General features: G+C 43.1%; 1 protein-coding gene across 1 annotated transcript in view; it reads right to left on the bottom strand.

Moving 5' to 3' along the window:
• arhgef28a (Rho guanine nucleotide exchange factor (GEF) 28a) overlaps positions 1 to 24,933 on the bottom strand; it is a 105,483-nt gene that overhangs the window by 22,126 nt on the left and 58,424 nt on the right. Inside the window, exons 20-26 of the mRNA XM_042331699.1 lie at positions 24,828 to 24,919; positions 21,971 to 22,153; positions 20,955 to 21,092; positions 16,278 to 16,411; positions 9,886 to 9,933; positions 8,493 to 8,981; positions 1,547 to 1,862 (exon numbers count right to left, since the gene is read on the bottom strand). Of these exons, the coding sequence (XP_042187633.1) occupies positions 1,547 to 1,862; positions 8,493 to 8,981; positions 9,886 to 9,933; positions 16,278 to 16,411; positions 20,955 to 21,092; positions 21,971 to 22,153; positions 24,828 to 24,919 (1,400 nt within the window). The remainder of the gene's footprint in view (positions 1 to 1,546; positions 1,863 to 8,492; positions 8,982 to 9,885; positions 9,934 to 16,277; positions 16,412 to 20,954; positions 21,093 to 21,970; positions 22,154 to 24,827; positions 24,920 to 24,933) is intronic.

Genomic DNA, 24,933 nt, shown 5'->3' with positions numbered 1-24,933 from the left:
TGCCTCCTTCTATCCTGTGGTTTCACCTGAAGGCTGTGTCCTAAGCTTATTAAGTTTTCTATCTTGAGGCCAAAGTGCAATGTTAATTTACTTATCTTAGGTACGAGGGTTCTTATTACTTCATCATATTTTTATATGCAAATGAGGAGACCACCATCAGATTGGAGAAATCACAGAGGCATCTTACTTTCAAGACTTCAACATACAGTAATTCTTCACTGGCTCAGGAAGCAAAGCTGCTGTCTGGGCAAGAGAATCATATAACTTGCAAAATTACCTTTGCAGTTGCCATCCATGCTGAGTTCACTAATCTTAAGTCAAAGTATCACATTGGCCTAGTTCTCTGGACTAGAGAGGGCAAAGTTTAGCCCAGGTTCCCTGATAGCTATCCACTTACATTGGGAAGTGAGCACATAGGGATACTGGGTAAAATGTAGCATTGGAGTTGGCGATGATCAATGCCATAGATCAACATGATACTGATATAAACACATGCTGACACTATATAGGTTCATTCATTCATCAGTTGGGCGAGGTATCAGAGGGTGGGCTGTGCCTGCGGACCATAACTGATCAAAGTCTTTTCAGGAACGGAGGGAAGAAAATTGGAGAAAAAAAAATAGTCAATATCTGCACTTTTGAGATGAGAGGAATTTTCAGCCGGATGTCCCATACATGCTTAAGAGAATTCAAAACAGACAGCCTTCCACATATGATGGCATGTAAAAATTCTTAGTATCTGGAATGGAATGAAAATTCTTAGTATCTGGAATGGAATGGAATCCGCACTCTCTGGAGAGATGCACCCTGCTTACCTGCTTACCTACTACTGGTGCAGATTGGCAAGAATTGAGGCTTGAGGAACCCAGTGGGCATTGGGAATATTGTTAGAGTTTAACCAACGAACTTGCCATTGGGAGCACTGCAATAACCGTATTACTGTATTACAATAATGAAACTACTTGTGACATTTGGACAATATTAACTGCAATGTTAGGTTTGATTCAGTATCAGCACAAGCTACAAATGGTTTAAAAAACAGCCTGCCCAGGGAATATGAAACTCCCTGGAGCTGCTCAAGGTCTAATTGAAATTCAAATAATCAAATATGGAGAAATGGCACTTCTGGCCTTTGGTGTGAAACATATATTTCTATCTGTGAAGAAATTGTATTGCATTTGCCTGAATTTAGTTCCATTCAGAAAATTAAGTTTTCTTTAACTGTTAAGGAATTACCAGCATGACTACTGTTATGTGTTCTATTCAGTTTTTATGGAGTTCCCTGGAAACTCCATTATAATTGCATAAGACCAATATGAAAAATATGTATTGTCAACCTTGAGAATAACTCTCAAAACTGACATTTAAATGAAAAGTTTCACTGACAAAAAAATATAATAGCGAGTTGGTCAGATCTTCAAAGACTTGGCTCAAATATATGAGCCGTAGCAATCATTGGAAGTTGGAAGGAAAGCATTGTTTTCAAATGACTGCACCCTTGAAATAATCAAATGTAATTTGCTAGGATTTGGGTATTTCCATTTACCTTTATTGTTTTTCTCCCTGTTCGTTTTGGAGAAACTTGCCAGTCTTGCTGGGATCTGCTGATGGACTGTGGCAGGTTTTAGAAGCTGATTGGTGGTGCTCACAAGCTGAACGGGAACTTCGTGTTTCTGGTTTTCATCAGTCCTCGTGGCGGAGCTCAAATAGCCGTCCACTTTGGGAGGTTCAGGAAACACCCGCATGTTATTGTTCCTCTGGTGGCTGTTCAGAGAATAGTGAAGCGCAGCCTCATTCACAAAAACTGATGACATATCCAGCCCTTGACCTCCTAAGCTTCCTGTTCGAGTGTGAACTGGGATCTGTAGGTATTAAAAGTATTTAACATGAGTTCAATCAAAGTAACCTGATCAATGCAATACATTTTAGAAACTGAAACATACAAATGTCACATTTGTGTGTCAGCCTGGCTTAGTTGTTGCAGTCTCGTCTCTGAGTCAGAAGGTTGTGGGTTCAAGCCCCAGGTCAGGACTTTCAACTCACTTGGTCTGATTTGATACTCCAATGCAGTGCGGGGTGGGAAGTGGACTCCATTGCTGGAGGTGTTGTACTTCAGTGTCACCTATGAAGCATTAACCTAGGTCCCATCAGCCTGTTCACATGGACATTAAAGATCCCATGGCGCCATTTGAACAGAGTTTCTTCTGGTGTTCATGGCCAACAACAACAACTTGGATTTATATAGCGCCCTCCATGCCGGACGGCGTCTCAGAACGCTTCACAGTAACGGATCCCGGGGCGAGCCAGGGGGAGGGGAGGAAGGTGACCAAAGGCGCGGTCGAAAAGAAAGCTCTTCAGCAGAGACCTGAAAGTAGGAAGAGAAGGGACAAGGCGAAGGGAGTGAGAAAGGGAGTTCCAGAGCCTCGGGGCATAGTGGATGAAGGCACGGCCGCCAAGGGTGGAGAGGAGGACTCGGGCGACAAGGAGGAAGCTAGACCCGGAGGAACGAACAATCTCTGAATAAAATTGGTCACTCACTTCATAGATGGTTGTGGGTCATTGCTAGGTGCAAATTGGCTGTCGCGTTTGTATACAAAATATGCAATCATTACATTTTAGTTATCTTGTGAAATGCTTTGAGACATAATAATAATCCTTGCATTTGACATAGCACTTCTCATTGAAGACGTCACAATCAATTGTGATGGTGGGATATTCGATTGATTTTTTTTTCGTCTAGTATTTCTTATGTTCTTATATGTTTTTTTTAAGCTCTTCTTATTTTGCAGTTTTTCTTTTCCTTATCTGCGACGTGCATGTCCCTGCTTCTTACTCTGCCTTTATGCTTGCGGACATAATTTGCCCTTCCGGGAATCGAACCCAGGTCTCTTGCTTGTGAGGTAAGTGCTCTAACCACTGAGCTATAGGACATCCTTCTGATGTGAAAAATTCCATATCAAATGTGAAGATTATTAATATTATTACTGCATCTCAAATCTCTGCTGAATTGTCATATTGATCCATGGTTAATCCCAGAGTAAAATGGGCAGAAATGAGTTCTAATTAGAGAATGTTTGATATTCAACAAACATCTCAATTTATCGCATATGTGAAAGATTTATAGGTGTGTCACAATAATACTGAGGTTTATCAAAGACATCGCTAAAAATAACAATCTTTTTGTTAGAAACTTACAATGTTTTCCTCAGAGATGCACGCAAGATCAGTTTGGGTGAAGTAAACCCTTCAGTCCATCTGATCTCATCCTTCCAGATTATCCACCCCACTGACTTCCCCATCAAAGCATCAAGCTATTTTTAAAATAAGTCGAGCTCACTGGTCTCCAACACCCTTCCTGGCAATTTGTCGTTAATTACCATCTGGGTGAAGAATAATTTGGGTGTCTATTCTGAAATTGCCCTTTGCAACTCTAAACCTATGACGTCTTGTTCTACTATTTTGGTGCAACCTAAAGTATTGTTCTAGGTTTACTTTTTCAAACCCAAACAATATATACCTATATAAGGTCCCCTCTGAGAAATCTCCTTTCAATACTCAAGAACTCTAGCCACACATATAGAGCTGACAGACAGATGTAGTGTTAGGTACTGTTTTCTAAATACCAGTATAAATGGGTAGTTTATGATTTCCATTCATGACACACACACTCTTGTGGCTATTACGCCATCTCGAAGACTATAATTAGACGTGCCTGTCATCTGATACACAGTGTGTATCACTTCTGCACACTATAATTGCAGAATGTTTGATGTTCTATAAGCATCTCAATTTAGCCCAAATGTGAAAGATTTATAGGTGTGTCACAATAACACTGGGGCTTATCGAAAGACACCGCTAAAAATAGCAATGTTTTTAGTAGAAATTGATAATGTTTTTCCTCAAGGCAACTACTACCACGAACATCTCATCAATTTCCCACCTGACAAGTTTCAGTAGTACATGTGCCTCCTATTTTAATTTCCGATGTGCGATACGCGTCATTTATCTATATTAAACTTTGTTTGAACAAGAAAAATTCTCAGCAAAGACCCCTGAAGCACCTATTCAATATATTCCCACCTCCCAAATTTAGCTGTCCCCTCATGATTACCCTCTGCTTCATTCCTTGCCTTTCACCAGTTACTAATCCAAGTGTCTTACCCTTGATATCCACTGTAAATTTTAAAGACGTTTCTGATGTCATCAAAGGCCTTTTAGAAGGTCCACTATATGATGAGTTTAAATTTTTTTTATTAACGTTGTTATGACAATGTTCATATTGAGAAGAAATTATCCAGGACGATGTCTGACTGGCAAGTGATCAGAACATTAGTGGACCTGCAATCAAGGGCAGAAGTAAAGGAGTAGATATAATAAGAATAATTCTTGCATTTGATTCTTACAGCACTTTTCACTTGTTGAGAGAATACCTCAAAGTGCTTCACAGTAAATTGTCGTACCTATGTATTTTGTGTCATCTCTGTGCATGTGAAAACTCCCCATGTTTGTAGATGTCTTTCAAGAACAAATTAGATAGATAATATCTCAGGATACAATGTATAGTTTGGGAAATGACATGTCATGTGACTGCCAGGGTGGTGGATGGCGAACTGGATGGACATCGGTTTCCTTTTGCCTAGCAAATTCTTATGTTTTAAGTCAGCAAGGAAGAGCATGTAGAAACAGTAGCTAACTGTGTAACGTGGATGTAATCCATCACTATTTGGCTCAGTGCATTGTAGTGTTCCTGAAAGTCCTCTGGAATGTGGCTCTGCTGGGAATTGTGGTTCTTGACAGAAAGTTTAACAGCAACATTGTTGTGCAGTGAGAAAGCTCAAAATCAATAGTGTCATATTTCTGACATTGATTATTGGGCTTTCAGAATGCTCCTCCTGAAGGGGAATGAGAATTGATATGCAAATAAGGAATTGCAGCCACTGTTGTGATCACATTTTTTAAAGGTGAAGTAAGCTACAACAACAACAACAACAAGATTTCATTTATAGAGCGCCTTTCACGTTGGGAGGACGTCCCAAGGCGCTGGACAGTTGGGTCAGGACCTGAGCAGAGGGTCCTAACTGTTGTGACTTCATATTGTATAATTAAATCTGTCTGTTCACATTAAGTGATGTTCAGGTTTATTTTGGAAGCTAAAAACATTAAGGTCTGGTTCAGTTGGTAGTACTTTCATCTCTGAGTCAGAATGCAACAACAACAATATTACATTTGTATAGTGCCTTTCACGTCAGGAGAACGTCCCAAGGCGAGAATAGTTCGAGCTTCACATCAGGGCTTTGAATTCACAGTCTAGGCTGACACTCCAGTGCAGTATTGGGGGAGATGGGTTACCAGAGGTCATGTCTGCCTGTTTGGATGGATGTTAAAAATCCCATAGCACTATTAAACAGAGAGGGAATTTCTCCCTGTGTCCTGGTCAACAATCCCTAGATAAATTCTCTTCATAGACATTTGTGGGTATTGCTGTGCCAAAATTGGCTGACATATTTGCCTAAAAATACAGTCACTGATCACTAATTACCTGTGACGTGCTTTGAGAAGTCTTTGTGTTATAGGTGTTATACCAAATTTAAGAATTATTATAAATTTAACTCTCAATTTTGAATCAAAGGAAGAGCTTAACCTGAATAATTTGCCATAAAAGAAGTGTCAAATTATTTTTCGGAGCATTACCTTTCTTCTCGCCAATTTTTCTCTGCTTGTTTTCTCCCTCATCTGTTTTGACCGTACAGATTTTTTTGCCCCATACTTCTGCAGTACAGCTCCACTGATGCTGATCACTCTCCCATGCATCAGACAAGAGATAGTTAGTCTTACATGAGCCTAGACAGTGAGTGTTAGCAAACTACTCAGCCAATGGGAGTATCAACCTTCTGGTCTAGCTGAGATAAACTGATTTAATACAGACCTAGACTTGAACCTCCAATCTTCCTAGTGTTTGCCTGCCAGTGCCTTTACCCTTGATGCCATCAGAGGCACTGTGCAGGCCTCTGAAAAATGATTCAACATTGTGTTGTCTGCTTTAGCTCCAAGTGACCTGCTTATCACAGCAGCATCTCGAGGTTAGACGATGTAAGTTAAGGTTGGCAGATGACTAATCTTCTCAGTGGTGACTCATTGGAAACTTTTTAAGATTGTCAAGGGGATTGAGAAAGTTTAAACAGGCTCAAGAACTATCCAGAGTCAGTGTTGAAGAGATGAGCTACTCGGTGATATACAGCTGTGAGATTGAGAGCTAAGGAAAAGGAATGGTCTTTTCGTATAAATCCCTATGTTCTTCTGCAATCCACCAAAATATTTCAATTGTAAGATTTTGGAGGAAGATTGCAATTTGGAGGAAGATCCCAAGTTTTGTAAAGTTTCCACTTTAAATATAGAGGTCAGCCACCGACACCAACAATAATAACAGAGCTGTGAGCTGTTAATAATAAAAAATGAGCTGTGAGAGGAGCTGGGCCTTGATGTGTCTTTATGGGGTTTTGCAATTTATTTTCCTGCTTGCAAGCAAACAAAATAATGGTCAAGCTCCATGTGCCAGTATATTGAGGAAATATCTATACTGATTTATGATGGGATTTTTCCATTATGAGCAACATATATCATTAAAGTGCACTAAACTGACCGACAGGTAGAGCAACACCCTCATTGCTTTAACACTTTGTGTAACATGATTAATAGAGATATTGGTTTTTTTAAAAAATTAGTGAGCAAGACTTGATTCAACAATGACCTGCATTTATATAGTGCCCTTCATGCAGTCTTCGAGAGTTGGACATTGACGGGGTTAGACCTCGAACAAGGTAGAAGGGGAGGATGAGGCATAGGCATAGGCATGGTTGAAGACCTGGGTCTTAAGACGGGATTTAAAGATAAAGAGGGGGTAAGGTAGTAGGACTGAGACAGGGAGTTCCAGAGGATAGGGTGTAGTGGCTGAAGGCACAGTGCAGAGGTTTCAGGGTCTGCTAAGGGTCTGACACCAACTCTATCTCTATGCCTCCACCCTCAACTCCAGGACTACTGGGGTCCTGACCAACTGCCTGTCTGACATCAAGTCATAGAATCATAGAATCATAGAATCGTACAGCACAAAAAGAGGCCATTCGGCCCATCGAGTCTGTGCCGGCTCTTTGAATAGAGCAATTAATGTCAATCCCACTCCCCAACCCTTTCCCCATAACCCTGCAAACCCGTCCTCTTCAAATACCCGTCTACCGCATGCTTAAAAGTAGTTATCGAATCGGCCTCGACCATCCTTTCAGGCAATGCGTTCCAGATTCGAACAACTCGCTGCGTGAAAAAATTTCTTCTCACCTCCCCTCTGCTTCTTTTGGAGACTTTTTTGAATCTGTGACCTTGAGTCACCGACACACCCACCAGTGGAAACAGTTTTTCCCTTTCTAACCTATCAAATCACCTCATGATTTTGAAGACCTCTATTAGGTCTCCTCGTAACCTTCTCTGCTCCAATGAGAACAATCCTAACCTCTCTAGCCTTTCCTCATAATCAAGGTCCCTCATCCTCGTCCTGGACGAGGGACAACTTTCTCCAACTCAACGTCAGCAAGACCGAGGCCCTCCTGATTGACTCCCTCCAGCGCCTCCGCACTCTCGGCGCTGGCAGTATCAGCCTCCATGGCTGCACACTCAACCTCACTAAGCCAGTCAGGAACCTGGGTGTCTTGTTTGACCCTGAACTATCCTTTCTCCCCCACATCCGCACCATTACCGGTACTGCCTACCAACGTCTCCGCAACATTCCCAGACTCCACCACTGCCTCACCCCTCAGGCTGCCAAAGCCCTCATGCATTCATCACATCAAGGCTCAATTATGGAAACTCCCTCCTCATCGGCCTTCCTAATTCCTCCCTTCACAAGCTGCAGATCATCCAAAACTCTGCATCTCGTGTACTCTCATGCACCAGGCTCCGTGACCCCATCACTCCCACTATCGCCCGAACCCACTGGCTCCCCATCCCCCAGAGGATCGAGTTCAAGATCTTTGTCCTCACCTTTAAGGCCATCCATGGCCTTGCCCCCTCCTACCTCTCTAACCTGCTGACTCCCTACCAACCTGCCCGGTTCCTCCGTTCAGTGGGCTCCGGCCTGCTCCATGTCTCCCGCCCGACCCACCCTACCATCGGTGGCCGGGCTTTCAGCCTCTCTGCCCCCACACTGTGGAACTCCATCCCACAGTCCCTTCGCCTCGCTTCCTCCCTTGCCTCCTTCAAGGCCGGTCTCAAGACCCTTCTCTTCGATCGTGCCTTTGGTCTCTTTCCCACCTCTCTGCCTTCCCTCAACCCTACACCACCACTCCCCCATGCTCAGGCCCCAACATCTGACTGTTCAGCGCTTTGGGAGGTCCTCCCGATGTGAAAGGTGCTCTATAAATGTCATTTTGTTGTTGTTGTTGTGCAGGAGGCCTGTTAGCTAGGTACTAGGTTGTGAAAGGATTTAAAGTATAATTGCATTATACCTGACTGTTTTCCTGTGGGAACATCATTACTGGCAAACTCCGCTGCCGCTCATGTTTACAGGCATTGAGTTGCCTCTGCTGCAGCTGCACCCTCTCCTTATTCTTCTCCACCAACTTCATGCCCTCCCTTAGCCGCTCTGAGTTCTGCTGGTACTCTTTCCACTGGCTCTGCAGATCTTCCTGCTCCTTCCGCAACTGCTCCGCCTGTTGTTGGCATTCCCGCTCGCGCTCCTGCAGCCTGTTCGCTTGCGCTTCCTGCTCCCGCTGTCTCCACTCGCACTCCAGCTCCCAGCGCTGCTGCTCTTGCTGAAGCTGGTGCTGAAGCTTGCGGACATTCACCAATTCCTCCCTCTGCTTCTCCAGGTTGCGCTGTTTCTCTTGCTCGAGCAGCAGGCTTCCTCGAGGCCCGTGGTTGTGAGGTGGTCGCTCGCGCTCCTGTAAGATGAGCCTCTGCACTTCAATGCAACTGTCCTGTATTGACACAACAGCCTGGAAGAGAAGAGAACCGTGAGCTGTTCTAAATGCTGGATCTGCATTGGCACCTGCTAGTTCTAAACAAAAACTACAATGTAATCTCTGTATATCACACTTTTTAGACCGCGTTAAGCTAACGTCTTAATCCTATAGAGATAGAATGTTTTAATAAAGGTTTTTCACATATATATATATATTTGATACATATTTAAATCTCTTTTCTCAGCCAGAAATGCCATGTTGTTTCCCCAATTTGTAGAATCAAAATATTATAGCAGACAGAAGGCATTCAGCCCATCAGTCCTGTGCCAGCTAAAAGAAATATCCAATTAGTGCAATCACCCAACTCCATATACTTTTACAATTTTTCTTTAACAAATAATTGTGCAATCCCCTTTTAAAAGCTAGTGAGAATTTTGCTTCAGCTTGTAATTATAGTGGAGACAAGATTGATCATCATGTGTTGATGGCAGCTTTCACAACCCTTCCACAATCTTGCCCCTCTCTCTCCAGAGAGATGTATCCTGATCACCTAATCCGGGAAAGTATTAGGTGCACATTGACCAGAGTCAAGGTTTGGGGACCTCAGAGTGTGATTTGGAACATTCCTGGAATTTAATCAGCTAAAACTGAGTAGCATACATTGCCTGGCAGGCTTAAGGCAAAGAAGAACATACATGTAGTACATTCCCTGCCTTGCTGATGGAACATACTCTCATGGATGATAAACCAACAGTTCAGGAGTATAGAAATAAAGTCACCTACCCCCTTCCCACAAAAGTCATCTGTCTGGCACCAATTATTGTTAGAATTCTATTGACCGACAGTAGATATCTTTAACTTTTTGTAAATTTAAGCATCAAGGGATATAACCGCTCTGAGATGCGCATATTTAATTAAAATAACAAAACCATCTCACCTGCAAACTGTACAGAAGCTGAGTGAGATTCTGAACACTGTGAATGATCTGAAAAGACAGATGAAAACAGCCATTTAGTAAGTTGCACAGAGTGAATCAGTGCCTGGTGTGATTAGTGTCTCTGATTAAATGTAGTTCAGCTTCATCATAATGTGATATTTGTGGTGCTTAAAAAATGAGACTGCATTGTAGTGGAGTGTGTTATAGTGACTCATTGTAGCCAGGGTTACTGGGATCGTTGGTGAATTGTTCGAGTTTGACTAAACCTGAAGCTGAGTGCAGAAAATTGTCCAATTCCTTTTTAAAACGCCTCGTCATTCCCCCACTGTTGACAGTCTGTTTCACATACTGTGGAATCCTATTGTATAATTGTCATTATAATGTGGGTTCCCTTACAAGGTGAGTGCATCATTTAAATTCTCTTTTGTTGTCATGATTGTGATTTCTGGTATTTTCTGCAGAGTAGAGAAACATGTCTGAATTCCAATATTGCAATCCCTTCCTTTATAAGATCTCTATCAGTGCAAGAGGCAAGTCCCAGTGGACCTGGCCTTTCCTCATTTCTCCGTTCCCTAGATTCTAGTAACCCTTGGTACTCTATTCAGTATAAGAATATGAGAAATAAAGTAACGGAACAGCAGATCAATTAGCAGGATCTAATGTTGTGGTTGAGGGTAATGGTTGGGCCCGAGTTCTTGAAACCACTTTAGACAACTCAGTATGGAGTCAGCGTGGCTTAATCGATAGATCTCTGGCTCAGAAGGTTATGGGTTCAAGCTCTATTTTGGGGCTTGAACTCACAATCAATGTTGACACTCCAACTACAACAACTCACATTTTGCATAGTGCCTTTCACGTCAGAAGACATCCCAAGTGCAGTATTGGGGAAGTGCTTTGTTGCAGGAGGTGCCATCCTTTTGTAATAAAATGTTAACCCAAGGTCCCATATTCCTGCTTCCAGATAGGCATTAGAGATTCCATGACACTGTTCAAAAAGTTTCACTCAATGCCCTGGCCAAAAACCCAGGTTAATTTGCCATTCATTTTATGGCTGCTTGTGAGATTTTATTGTTGCAAATAGCCACTGCATTTGTCTATAGAAGCTGTCACTAAACTGGACAGTAATTATTATGAACCAATTCAAGACAGTTCAACGCCAGAGAATGTTATAAAAATACAATTGGGGTGGCGGGGGGAGTTGGACAGGAAGAGATTGAATAACTCTTATTTGTCTGAGATTAGTTCTATGAGATAGCTTGTGACGGCGATTTGTTCTCACATTGAAAACAATGGGGGTTTGAGTGCACAAGGAAATATCATCCTGCCTCAGGCAATATACGTTTCAGCTGCCATCTCCCATCTGTTAGGCACAGGAAGCACATGAAGAATGTGTTATATCACTTTAAGTATCTACCATCAATACCCATGAAAATTGACAGGCAATTGGATGTTGAATTATTGTGGATTCATTCACAACAGATATCAAAGCCAAGAAAAGGTTTCACCCTGCGGTGGTCAGAAAGACAGGGAAACAAAAGTGCAACGCAGGGCAAACAATACAAAGGTACTTCTTCAAGAAATGCACATACAAACATGACAATGATTACTTTCAGATATATCAAGGCAATTTGGACAGGTTGAGGGTTGTGATGTGCAATTTTAGGACAAGTATCGGGAAATATTTCTTTACACAGAGTAATCAACAGCTGGAATTGGGTTACAAATATTGGGAAGTAGGCCAGAATACTGCGCTCAATTAAAAAACAGTTTGATTCTGCAATGGGAAGAAGGTAGGAGTAGTATCTGGAAGGACGAGATCAAGTGGGATGAAGGGTCTTCTTCATCTGAACCTCTCTTGTGAATATAAAATAATGACAAAAAAAATCAGTAACATCACTTTCACACTTCATTGCCGAGATTTTTTTTCTTGTAAAACCATGCATTCCTACTGAACCACTGAAAATTAATAACACGATGCACAAAATAGGCTCTTTCTGAAGTAATTTAACAAACTGTGGAATCAGTGTTAAAAACACAACCAATGAGAACCTAAACCTTCACTGTTCAATTGCCATCTCGTGGCAGCAAACCACAATTGCAGATCGGAAATCTGTCAAAATTGACTTCCTTTATAATTTAGCAAAATGACAAACTTGTGCAACAATGGGCAGGCTAATATTTCACGCTAGTAAATAATGGTTTCCGAGGAGGGAGGTGGGATGGGTTACTTTACTACCCCTATTCAGAAGCAAGAGTTTATCAATAGACCAGATGAACATGATGACAGCGCAGTTTGAAAGATGAATCATCTACAAATGGTTTTGTGATTTAATTCCTGTCACTGTAATTCCTTATCATTTTCCCAAACTGGAATCCATACAAAGTATCATTTCCCTCCCTATCTGGAAACTCCTTATCTGGATGAATGAATTATTTTATCTTTATTCCTAGATTATAAACAACACAAAGGAAACATCATGCGGCTGCGTGCACATTAGGTGCAAATACAGAAAGTGTGAGCGAATGCATTTTTTGCAACTTGCGATGAAAACATTATACTTCTGTGTACAATAATACAATGTTTGAAACATATGCTTTGCACCCAAGTAAAAATTCTGTTCTGCGTAGTTATTTAATACTTTTAGGTGAATATCAACTAAATATATTGTATTTAGTGTATAATTAATTTAGCATTTAATAAATTATATTAAAAGTGTCAACCAGACGATATGAAATTATCAGGTTGACCATAAAGATCCCATCACAAGAAATTAGGCAAGACATCACAAAGCCACATAAAATCATTTGTGGATGATCATGGGAATGCTGTTTTAGCCCTTATCTAAATTCATCAGGAAAGCAGATTATATTTGACCATGCAACGTGTATCAACTTGTGGGATATTGATGGTGCAGATTTACCCAAGCAACAGTCGCTATACTTCAAAATAACTCACTGAAACTCTGCAGGATGTTTTGATGTGATAAGACACTTGTCAAATACAAGTGTGTTATCTAAAATCATTTTTATTACTATTACTATTTACTTCTTAAATTGAACCTTCTCTATGTCCCAGGCACTGATCTCTCTGTCCTCCGTCTGGAGCCAGTCAAGGCACAGCCATGTCCACTACAGCTTCCAATGCTGCTCCACTGTCTGCCTCCCTGATGATTGCCGAGCCTGAGGTGAAGTATGCCATCTAATGGTACAGTTAGGAATTAGTAAAAACTGACCCACTGAGGACAAGCTAAAGTTAAATTCAAGTCAAAGTCAAGATTTAAAAAACAAGCTTTCTTCAATGATGGCAACTTGCTACTGCTATTTATTATCATCAGAGCAAATAAACTAGTGTAGGTACTGGATACAGGAATTTATTTTGAATTAGGTAATTTCAACTATACTGTATATATTTATATTTCAATTTTATCATTATTAGACTCAATTACAGAAGTTATCTTAGTTATTATGACATACTTTTTCAATCTTTGACCCCCACACCCATGTTACAGATGACCCAGGCAGCCCAGTGGTCCCTCTACACCGAGACATTGATGAAGAGGCACATAGTAAGGGACAGTGGAAAACCTTTCTTCCAATTTAGCTTGCTCTCTCCCCAACACCCCCCGTCATGATCTCCACTTGATGCTTTCAGCTATTATACTCCTTCACTGGAACTTCTCCCCCCCTCCCCACTCTGCCTTGCACCCTCCCTCTCAGCTTTCAATTCTCTTCTAAAAACCTTCCTCTTTGACAATCCTTCAATCAATTTCCTCCACCTTTCTACCTTGCTCACAATTCCAACTAGCCACGTTTTGCCCACAAAATATACTGTCAATTCACTTTACAGTATTTTCTGTGAAGCGCTTTGAGACTTCTCAAAGACGTTATAAGGCGTTATATCAAGTGCAAGGATTATTATTCTTATTTATTATTATAAAGTGCTTTGAGGCATTGCTCAAGGTGAAAGCTGCTAGCTATACAAGTCCAAGTCATTCATCCCTAAACCAGCAAAACTGGTCTTAACAAGAGAGGTCAAGTTTGACGAATTCTGCATGTAACGGACTGAATTCTGATGCACAAAATATTGTGTCATAGTTGTAAAGAAAGTATATCGTCAAAAGTTGCGACAGAATGAAGGCAGTGCAGAAAAATACCACATAATTGTCAGGTGTGAATAACTTTTACACACACACATTATGGTGAAATTAAACAGATTTCAAGATGTACAAAGGCAATCAAATGGGTGCCTGGTAGGACTTCTCCAAACACTGGAAATAACCGATCTGCCCTGAAGGATAATATCCTTTATTTCAAATTCCAGACATCTCCATTCTATACAAAAGTCTTAAGCCTCTGTAAAATTTTGAGAAGGTTTTAGCACAAGGACCAGCTAAATAACTAGCTAAAATGATTACTCCAACGCACTCCTCACCGGTCTCCCCTGCTACACCATTCAAAAGATCTAGTTCATTCAAAACTCTGCCGCCCACATACTGACCCGGATCAAATTCTGTACCCACACCTCACCAGTTCTGGCCAAGCTCTACTGGCTCTCCATCGCGGAACGGATCGACTTCAAGATCCTCACACTTGTGTTCAAATCCCTTCACTCTCTGCACCTCCCTACCTCTCCAACCTCCTCACTCCCCAATCCACCACCCCGCTCCTCTGCTCGTCTGACACCGGCCTCCTGCTCGTCCCTCGCACCCTCCACCCCATCGGAGGTCATGCTTTCAACCACTACGCACCAAAACTATGCAACACTCCCACTGAACCCCTCAGCCTTGCCCCCTCTCTCCCCTCTTTCAAGTCCCACCTGAAAACTTTCTTCTTCGACCGTGCTTACGGCCACCTCCTCCCACACCCCCCCGCCCCTCCCCACACCTCCGGCTCAGAGTCAGGCTCCGCCACTGTTAAGCGCTCTGAGATGCTACCCTGCGTGGAGGCGCTATACAAATGCAAGCTGTTGTTACTGTTGTAAAAGCAAACAAAATCAATAGCAAAATAAAAGGCCATTAGCAAAAATAAGTGCCGAATCAATCATTTGAGATTTTCCAAATACTACAATTGAAACAGTTAAGATATTCGTAAACTGGAAATCAGTATTAGTACATCAAATCTGTGAATATCTTGATTTAAGGCACTTTGTGAAAGTGTTTCTGTGCTTACGCTCTTCTTTAATTGCCTGTTGTCATATTAAGCGGTAGATGGTGGATAGGTAAATGACAATCAAACAAATGAGATTTCTCTCGAAACATTCGCCTTTTTTTCCTCCACTTTCCTACATGGTGGATTATTGTTCCAAGGGCTCTGGCCTTTCATCAAAGTTGCCATTCTTCATACATGATCAGTGACAGTGAGCCCAAGCAGCCTATTCGATCAAGAGAGGGTTACAGCCGAATCAGGGCCTGCAAACCCAAACATTTCAATATAGGTCACAAAAAGAGTCAGGAGTGGAAACTCTGCCTGATTTTTACTTTGTAACCCAGTCTAATGAAATGAGTTCGATTCCTAGAAATATTAGGAGGTTTCACCATGTATGTTACAGTGTTATTGTGAGTTACATCCACGTTGTGGATGGTGGGTCCCTAACAATCCAATGGATATCTGAGATCCTCGAAGAGGTAAAGGGACTGGTCATTGTCACATAAAGCTACACAGACCAGAAGGTGACAAGTTTGATCTGCAGTTTATTCTGAAATAGCTAATCTCAGGCAGGGTGACAGTAAGGGTGCTACATTTGACATCAGTGCCCAGTAGCTATTGGAAATGTGATTTGCGAAAGCAGATGAGGATGAGCTACCTTGAACACTCCTCCCTCCCAACAAGAGTCTGCACAGTCTAGAACAATAGTCTTGTTCATTTTCATAACATTAGTTTCCAAACAACAATAACAACTGGGAGTGGCTTCTCGATTCCAGTGATATCCCACTGGTTTCCAGCAGATCTCAACAATCTTGAGATGCTTTCTTTATGATTTTAATGGTGGCTTTTCAATAGCAACTTTGAATTCATTGGCTTTGCTTTTAAATCATGTTGAATGATGCAACAATAAATTTAAAGCTAGAACAAATATGTTATTGGAAGGGAGGAGTTGGGTGGGGATGGGGGCACGGTGAGGAGTGGGGGGAGAGAGAAAAGAAAGCTGCAGATGTAGCTGAATAATATCTGGAATATTTAAGGGAAATATCATTCCAAGAGAAAGTTTGGCCCCCAAAAAAGGTACAGCAGCTTCAATATTCATAACATGTGGATGTTTGAGCAATGTCTGGAGCAATAACCAGAATCAAATCCTCCAGCGTGGATAGGAAAAGACAGCCAATTATGTGTTTTCCGCACTGTCTGGAGGCTACTGACAAGCAAAGGAAATCAGATGCATACAGACTCCTTACCTTCTGTATACCTATGTCTGATCCGGGCCGGTGCACCTCACTGTCGGACTGCATCACAGAAGACTCAGAACCACTTCTCCCCTCGGAATCTGTAACAGGGGAGAGAGAGCTTGGAGTCCTTGTGTCAGAGGCATCTATTAGGGGAGACATGAAAAGTGGACATAAACTTTTGCTTGTGTGCGTTACTGCTGTGATTTATGAGAACAGCCAAATAAGAACAAAGCAAACTTGTTGCAAATTTGTCACCGCTCCACACTGATCAGTTCTTGCAAATAAAGGCAGATGGCGCTGCATAAATGTGGACCTTCGCCAGAACCCCTGCTGATGTTTGCGTTGGTCTGTGGTCACTATGGGATCAAAGAAGGGCAGCGTGTGCTTTTACAAACAATTGCTATGAGCCAGCTTTTGAGAACTACAATTTCCACCAAGCTATCAAAGCTCCTGGCATTTACGTGCAAAAACAAACTTATCTATTAAGCAAAACTAAGGAATACTTCTTACAGTATACACAGAGTTTGATCCCAAGACTTAAATTCTCGCAAACATGTGCGAGTCCAATGATAGTTTGTTGTGATCAGTTACTATGGGGGGAGGAGGAAGGAACAGAAGAAGTGGCTTCTGAAAGGAAAGAGCAAGTCTTGCAGCATAGCAGAGCTGAGAAGCTACATTGAAATGGGGTGTTTTACCGGCCACTGTCTAAGGTAATGAAGTCTCATGGTTGATGCCGATAATAGAGCTGGAAAGAAAAAAAAATGTGAATGCTGGAAAAACAGCCTCAGTTACTGAGGAGATGTCAATACTATAACACCATCTGAAAGGATGCAATTCAAGGAAAGGTTTCTGAACACAGTCAGAGGAACAAATAATGAAGCAATTTCCTGCTTGAGAGTACACATGTTTTTTTTTGGTCAGCCAGATGTCTGACACATGTAGAAACCCATTACCATGCTTAAGAGTTTCGAATCCAAACAGAGTTTCATGCACCCACCTATATATTGAAATTCCAGAGATAAATTGTTGGAATGAAATGTGCACTCTCTGCCTGGAGTGACACATCCTGCTTACCCAATTCCAGAAAGTATTAGGCATAGATTGTCAAAAAACAGTCTCCATGTATATATGGTATTTATTTGTCTGATACAGAGTACACACCATCTCGCTGGAGGGATACACTCTGCTTGACAAATCCCGGAGAGTTTAGGTGCAGATTGGCAAGAGCTGAGGCTATGGTACTGTTATAGATTAATCTGCGCTACTTGCCATTGCAAACATTGCCAAGCATGTCACTGCTTGTCCAACTAGGACCACCTTACCAATTAGGAATTTGCTTTTGGCTTGCAGCGTTAAAAGATGCCGAATGGAAAGAATCCCAGCAGTGACTGGTCTGCTCACACTGGTCACACGAGGAGCGGCGGCAGGACAACGCGGGGAGGAGCCTGGGCCTACCTTTTCAGGTAATATAAAGCTCGAGGCGGCAGGAAGTTCAGCTAGGGGGAGGGGCGGAGCGGGGGAACCGCTGACGTCATAGTTTAGTTTCAGGAGTGTGCGCACGTCAAAAAAAACAAAACTAAAAAATCCCTCTGCACACCCCCAGGGCTCGCATCAGGGACCACCATAGTCCTGTTGGGTTGGCTGCCCCAGACCCAGCCTATGGGCTAATGCCATCCACCTGACCGCTTGTTCCCGGTCCCCGCGTGCACATTATGGCTGCCGCTCTGACCCGAGCCCCTCACCCCCTGCCTCACAACCTGGATCCCCCTCCCTCTCTACACACCCTTCTGTCAACCGCTCCCTCCACATCGGACTACAAAACGTCCGCTCCCTCTGTAACAAGGCCCTGGTCATCAACGATCTCATCCTTGATGAAAGCATTGACATCATGGCCTTAACGGAAACCTGGCTTACCCCAAGTGACACCTTCCCCCTCACGGAGGCCACACCACCCGGCTACACCTCCCACTACATCCCTCGCCCCAACCGCTGTGGCGGTGGTGTAGCCCTTATCTCAAGGACACCACTTTCCCTATCCCCCTACTCCTCTGACTCTTTCCCCTCTTTTGAGCACCTCACCCTCTCCCACCCCTCCTATCTCTCACTCAAAATCCTCCTCCTCTACCGGCCCCCTAAAACCTCTCCCACCTTCATCTCCGATATGTCTACCCTACTAAAATCTCTCTGCGTCTGCTCTGATCACCTCATCATCCTGGGCGACTTCATCCTGCACTTCACCCCCTCCTGCTCCATCTCCTCGGACTTCTCTTCCCTGCTCTCCTCTCCCTCCACATCAATTCTGCCACTCACAGTCACGGCCACCCACTCGATTTGGTGATCACCCGGGGTCTCAGTATCTCGGATGTCACCATTACCGACAAGACCGTCTCCGATCACCACTTCATCTCCTTCACCACCTCCACCCACCTCCCCACCTCCACCAGACCCATCACCATCTTCTACCGCCCCTGGAAGAAGTTACCCCCACAATCCCTAACCGCTACCTTGGGAGTCCTCTGAACTCCTCTCCCTCTGGCCTTCATCCCTCACTGACCCCTCTTCTGCATTCACCCTCCTCCACAACACCCTCTCCTCCACACTTGACATTCTTGCCCCCATCACCTCCCGTACTGTCTCCTACTCTCGCTCCTCCCCCTGGTTCACCACCCACCTCCGCTCACTGAAGAGCCAGCTGTGGGCCGCTGAACGCACCTGCCTCAAAACTGGCCTAACGGTCCACTGACAAATCTGGCTGGACCTCCTCAAAATCTACCGCTCCACTCTAGCCTCGGCCAAGTCGTCCTTCTACTCCAGAATAATCCTGCAGGCGAAGAACAACCCCAGGCTTCTGTTCTCTACCACATCCCGACTCCTCCGTCCTCCCCGCCACCCCGCGCAGGTCATCTCCTCCAACCCTCACTGCGAGGAAATGCTGCATTTCCTTGAATCCAAAATCAAGGGAATCCGCTCCGGGGCAACTGCCCCTCCAACTTCCACCCACCCCTTCCCCTTTGACTCCTACCCATCCTCCCCTACACACCTTCGAACCTGTTTCCCCACCCTCTGTCACCAACCTCATCCTGTCCCTGAAACCCACCACCTGCTCCCTTAACCCCATCCCCACTCCACTCCTTATCTCTCAGCTCCACCTCCTTGCCCCACTTCTCACAGACATCATCAATCTGTCCCTCTCCTCTGGCTCTGTTCCCATTCCCCTAAAAACTGCCACCATCACTGACAGTCTGCCTGTCTGACATTGAGTCCTGGACGAGAGACAACTTTCTTCAGCTCAACGTGCGCAAAACTGAGGCCCTCCTGATTGGTTTGTGTCAGCGCCTCTGCACCTCAGATGCTGACAGCATCAGCATTCAAGGCTGCACTCTCCACCTCTCAAAGCCGGTCAGGAACCTCGGGGTTCAGTTCGACCCTGAGCTGTCCTTTCATATCCACGCCACAACTGGCACCGCCTTCCATCACCTCCAGAAGATCGCCAGACTATGGCACTACCTCACCCCTCACGCTGCTGAAACACTGGTCCACGCCTTTATCACCTCAAGGCTGGACTATGGGAACTCTCTCTTCGCCGGCCTTCCCGGCACCTCCCTCCACAAGCTGCAGGTCATTCAGAACTCTGCAGCTCGTGTACTGTCCCGCACCAGGCTTCGGACCACATCACTCCCACCCTCGCTCGCCTCCACTGGCTCCCCATTCCCCAGAGGATCGAATTCAAGATCCTCATCCTCACCTACAAGGCCATTCACGGCCTTGCTCCCTCCTACCTCTCCGACCTACTATCCCCTTACCTACCTGCCTGTACCGTTAGGCCGGTCTGTTCCACATTCCCCGCCCCAACCGCCCTACCATCGGTGGCCGGGCCTTCAACCTCTCAGCCCCCAGTGCCTTGGCCTTGCTTCCTCCCTTTCCTCCTTCAAGGCCAGTCTCAAGACCTTTCTCTTCGACCGTGCCTTCAGCTCCCCTCTCGTCTCTCTACCCCCTCCTCGCTCCCTACCCTTCCCTCCCCTCACCCTGACCATTTCCCCCCTGCTCGGGTCCCGACCCAACTGTCCAGCGCCTTGGGACGTCCTCCTGACATGAAAGGCGCTCTATAAATGAAATCTTGTTATTGTTGTTGCTCCTTCAAATCTTATCAATAAGCTAGTCTGCCTGGTCGAACATCAACGGCGACTTCACAGATGCATATAGTGAGGACATGGGTTCGCACAATGGGTTCACACATCAGTGCAATTCATATTCAATACTTTAGGAATTTGAACATTCAAATTGCATGCTTGATCCCACTATGTGAGGTGAAATATATGTTACAAAGATGCTTTCCACCTAGTCACAGTTGTTGGCAGAAGTGAAAGTATTATATAAACATGTCCTGAAAAGGCAGAACTTGTTATTATCCGCTCATGTTATCGGTACAGTAACATGCCTCATTGGAGTGGCATGTTGGTGCTCATTCTCTGCTCACAATTAAATTTGCAGACCATGACACAAAAGAATATCGCATTCTCTGCTGGGTGCTGGAGGTTCATAGACGGAAGTCCCATTGTAAAGTCATACTGCCAAGACCTCTACCAATGCCAAAAGATTCACCCCTATAGTACTTATACAATCGTACAACTAACCAACATTAATTCATATTGATACGTTGTCTCCCTGTAGCTGATTTCAACTTACATACAGTAGGCAATATGCGAGTGCTACCACTTCCAAAGTGTTCCTGCTTGTGCGGTGACACTGGCTCTCCCAAACCTTCCAGCGACCGGCGAGCAGAACCACATGACTGTGATGTCAACATCATCTGAAGGTTTTCAGCTAAAGGATGGAATCAAATAGAACAGTAATTAAACAAAATAAGTTTAATTCCTAATAATATATACTATTAAGTAATTAAACTAATTAAACTTTTAGTACATATTAGCTGAAATGTAGTATACAACAACAACAACAAGATTCCATTTATAGAGCGCCTTTCACGTCGGGAGGACGTCCCAAGTATAGTAATTGCTAGATCTTTCAGATAATATGTACTGTCGTCCTTGGCGGGGCGTTAAGCAGGCTCTCCTTGTTGCTGACCTGGCTCCAAGGTGACATGTTTGGCCACAAAATGTCAGAATGGAGCCAACCCACCATGATGGTCTTGGTAGTCCGGTTTCTCAGCCAGGCGGGTCCACAGTACTGATGACAGCACAGCCAGACTGACACATCAGCAGGAATTGGAAGGCCAGACCAGTCACTCAGCAAACCAAAGCCCTAATGGGTAGGGTGGTCCAAGCTGAACAAGCAGCGGGCAAGTCAGACAGTGCTTCCAATGGCAAGCTATGCAGTTTTAACTGATTAGACACCAACAGTACCACACTCTGAGGTCCCCAAGCCTTGGTTCTTGCCAAACTGCATCATACTCTTCAGAATTAGGTAAATATGATGCATCCCTCAGGAAGGGACTGCATATTTTATTCTAATAAATATCACTGGAATTTCCATGCATGGAATTTTCAGTTTAGTTTGGATAATTAAGCACTGTGATGGGTTTTCTCATGTGTCAGACACCCACCTGACCCCTAAAAATTCAGATAATGAACAGTATTCATGAAGAAACAGCTATTTTTCCACAATGAATATTTTAAAAATATTTTTGTTTTTTAAAGAACTGGCAATCCTGGATTAAATAAATAAAATAAATAAATTCCTACCCTCCTTAACTGCAGCATTCAATAACAGCCCAGCTTGGGGAAGTTCCGTGGTTTCTGGCTTCATCAGAAGATGAGCATCCTGAGCTGCATCTTCACAGCCGTTTTTTTCTGCCATTTCTCCATAGATTCGTAGCTTCTCCTCCAAACTAGTGCAAATTTGCTGATCCTGACAACTGAGCCGTTCTGTACAGAAAGAGCAGCATTCACTGACAGGACCATCAACAACTCAACGTGCTAACATACACCTCACTGAGGAGGCACCTGCAATGTTCATTTTTCTAACAACATTGTGGCTGTTTGCTTACTCCCCGTCCCAAAAGCATAGTGTAAAAATAAATTTTTTTTTTAGAGATGTGTAAATGCAACATTAACCACTGCCTGCTCCACAGTATTCTTACAAAACAATAATAAAAATAATAGTAATCCCTGCATTTGATATAGCACCTTATCACGTCGTCCAGACATCTCAAAGTGCTTCACAGGATAAACTGTAAAGTGGATTGACCAAGTATTTTGTGGGCGAAACACGGCAGCCAGTTTGCGCACAGCAATGTCCCACAAACAGCCATGGAGTGAGGAATTACCAGGGGAAATCAAGGCCAGGGTGGGAATTCTCAGGACAGAGAAAAATAAAAGGACTTATAACTAATCTTCAGATAATTGAAACAACATTTGATTAATGGCAGTGGTTAATGCTGCATTTACCGTGCAGAATATTTTGATTTGCAAAAAGACTAATGGGACCATTTTATGTTTCTCTCCTGAAAGCTGGGCATTTGCAATTACCAAAAAATAAAGAACAGATTTAAAATAGAATGAAATAAACTGAAGCAGAATGAAGCCAGTCCAGCTGAAATTCATAAAAGCATATGAAAATCTGATGATTAAACGCATAATAAAAAAGTAACAAGCTCATAACACTCAAAACCCTGGTGTTTCACAACATCTGCAGGTGTTGGGTGTAAAATATTTACAGCCATCACACTCTTGAATTCCTGAAACTTTTTTTTCTATGCAAATTCATTTGAGATGAACATTCAAAATATTTTGTTCAAAATATTTGTTAACCCCCTGCAAATTACACATTATATAATCCTTGAATTTGATATAGTACTTTATCACATTGTAGATAAATCTCAAAGTACTTCACAAGATTTTACTGTGAAATGTGGTGACTGTGTATTTGTAGGCTAACACAGCAACCAATTTGTGCATTGCAATAATAATAATCCTTACATTTGGTACAGTGCCTTTCACATTGGAAGGATGTCCCACATGCTTCACAGGATATACAGTAAAGTGGAGTGATGTGTTTTGTGGACGAATGTCCTATACATAGTCAAGAGAAGAGTGATCAATGTTATTTGGAGGATTGTAAACCATGATGCAGGGAGAAACCCCTTTTTCTTTCCAAATAGTGCCATGAGATCTTTAATGTCTATATGAACCATCAGATGGGACCTCGGTTTAATGTCTATGGCATCTTTGGTAAAGCAGTACACGGGCACTGACGTTGGTCTAGATTGTGAGTTCAAAGTCCTGACATGGGGCTTGAACTCATCACCTTCTGACTCAGGTAAATGATAGCAACTGAGCTAAGCTGACATTTTGAGCAGCAAATTTTAACGGTAGAAGTGGAAATATTGAAAGAAGAGCAGATAAATCTCATGGAAATCTCATGTTTATATAATAATAATAATCCTTGCATTTTGATATAGTGCTTTTCATGTCTTCTAGACGTGTCAAAGAGCATCACAGAATATACTGTGAAATGAATTGACTGTGTATTTGTGGGTGAAACGCAGCAGCCAATTGCACACAGCAACGTCCCACAAACAGTCTTGAATTGAAGTGACCAATTTATTGTTTTTTTTCTTGAGGGATTATTATCAGGCGTGTGGAGTAAGGAAACTTGCCCTAGGTTTCACCCTGGCGGGAATCAAACCCAGGTCTCTCGCTTGTGAGGCGAGGGCTCTAACCACTGAGCTACAGGTCATGCTCTAGACAGGTTGCAGCTAGAGTACTGCATACAGTTCCGGTCACCGTGACATAAGAGGTACTTAGGTACTAAGGCAGTGCAGAAGAGAGCAAAAAAGATGATCCCAGCAGCGTTAGAGAAATCAGCTATGAGAAAAGACTAGGTAAACTAAAGCTCTTCAGCTCTGGAAATAAATGTGAGAGATGACCTTATAGAACTATATACGATGCTAAGTGCGATTGAGAAAATATGCCCGAGACAATCCTTTATTATATGTTAAGGCAGCGGGGCAAGGGGGCACAGGTTCAGAGTTGTGAAAGGCACTGAGAAAATTCAGGACAAGAAGTCTTTCTTTACAGGAGGGTAATTAATGGATAGAACAGATCATCAGGAAAGATCATTGAAGCCAGGACCTGGATTCATTTAAGAAATAGCTTGAGTTAGATATTCTAGAAGGATGGGATCAAATGGGCTGAAAGGCTTTCTTCACCCATTGATAGCCTCCATTGTATGAGCCACAGTGAGAAATTTTGACAGGATAAGTCACTAAAAAATTTTTGTTTGCTTTTAACTTAAATTTTAAATGTTAACTTTAAAGATCCATGGATCAATGTACAAAGCAAAATAACCCCCATCATATCGAAGAGAAGTATTTATTATTTAATATTAAGGTTATTCTTTCTGACTGTTTGACATCAATGTTTAAGCCCAGCATCTATCGAGAAAGTTGACCTATATTGAGCGATTCAAACAAGTCTGCTTTTATGCACTTCTCTAGAAATTGCTTCCTGTTTTGGAAAGTGCTTCCCTGCAACTGCAGTTAGTCTGTTGGCTCAGATAATGGGAACAGTGAGCAGCTCAGATACTTGGTTAGGTTACCTTGGAATTTCCGTGTCCTGGCAGCTCTTGCCTCAGCAATACGTTTATCCTCTTCAGACTCACTAAGTCTTTCTACCTCTTCCTCTGGACAACTTGAAAGAACACA

This window comes from Callorhinchus milii, unplaced genomic scaffold (genome assembly GCF_018977255.1).
Source record: "Callorhinchus milii isolate IMCB2004 unplaced genomic scaffold, IMCB_Cmil_1.0 Scaffold1, whole genome shotgun sequence".
Classification (NCBI taxonomy): Eukaryota; Metazoa; Chordata; class Chondrichthyes; order Chimaeriformes; family Callorhinchidae; genus Callorhinchus; species Callorhinchus milii.
This window is presented reverse-complemented; position numbering and strand designations above follow the sequence as displayed.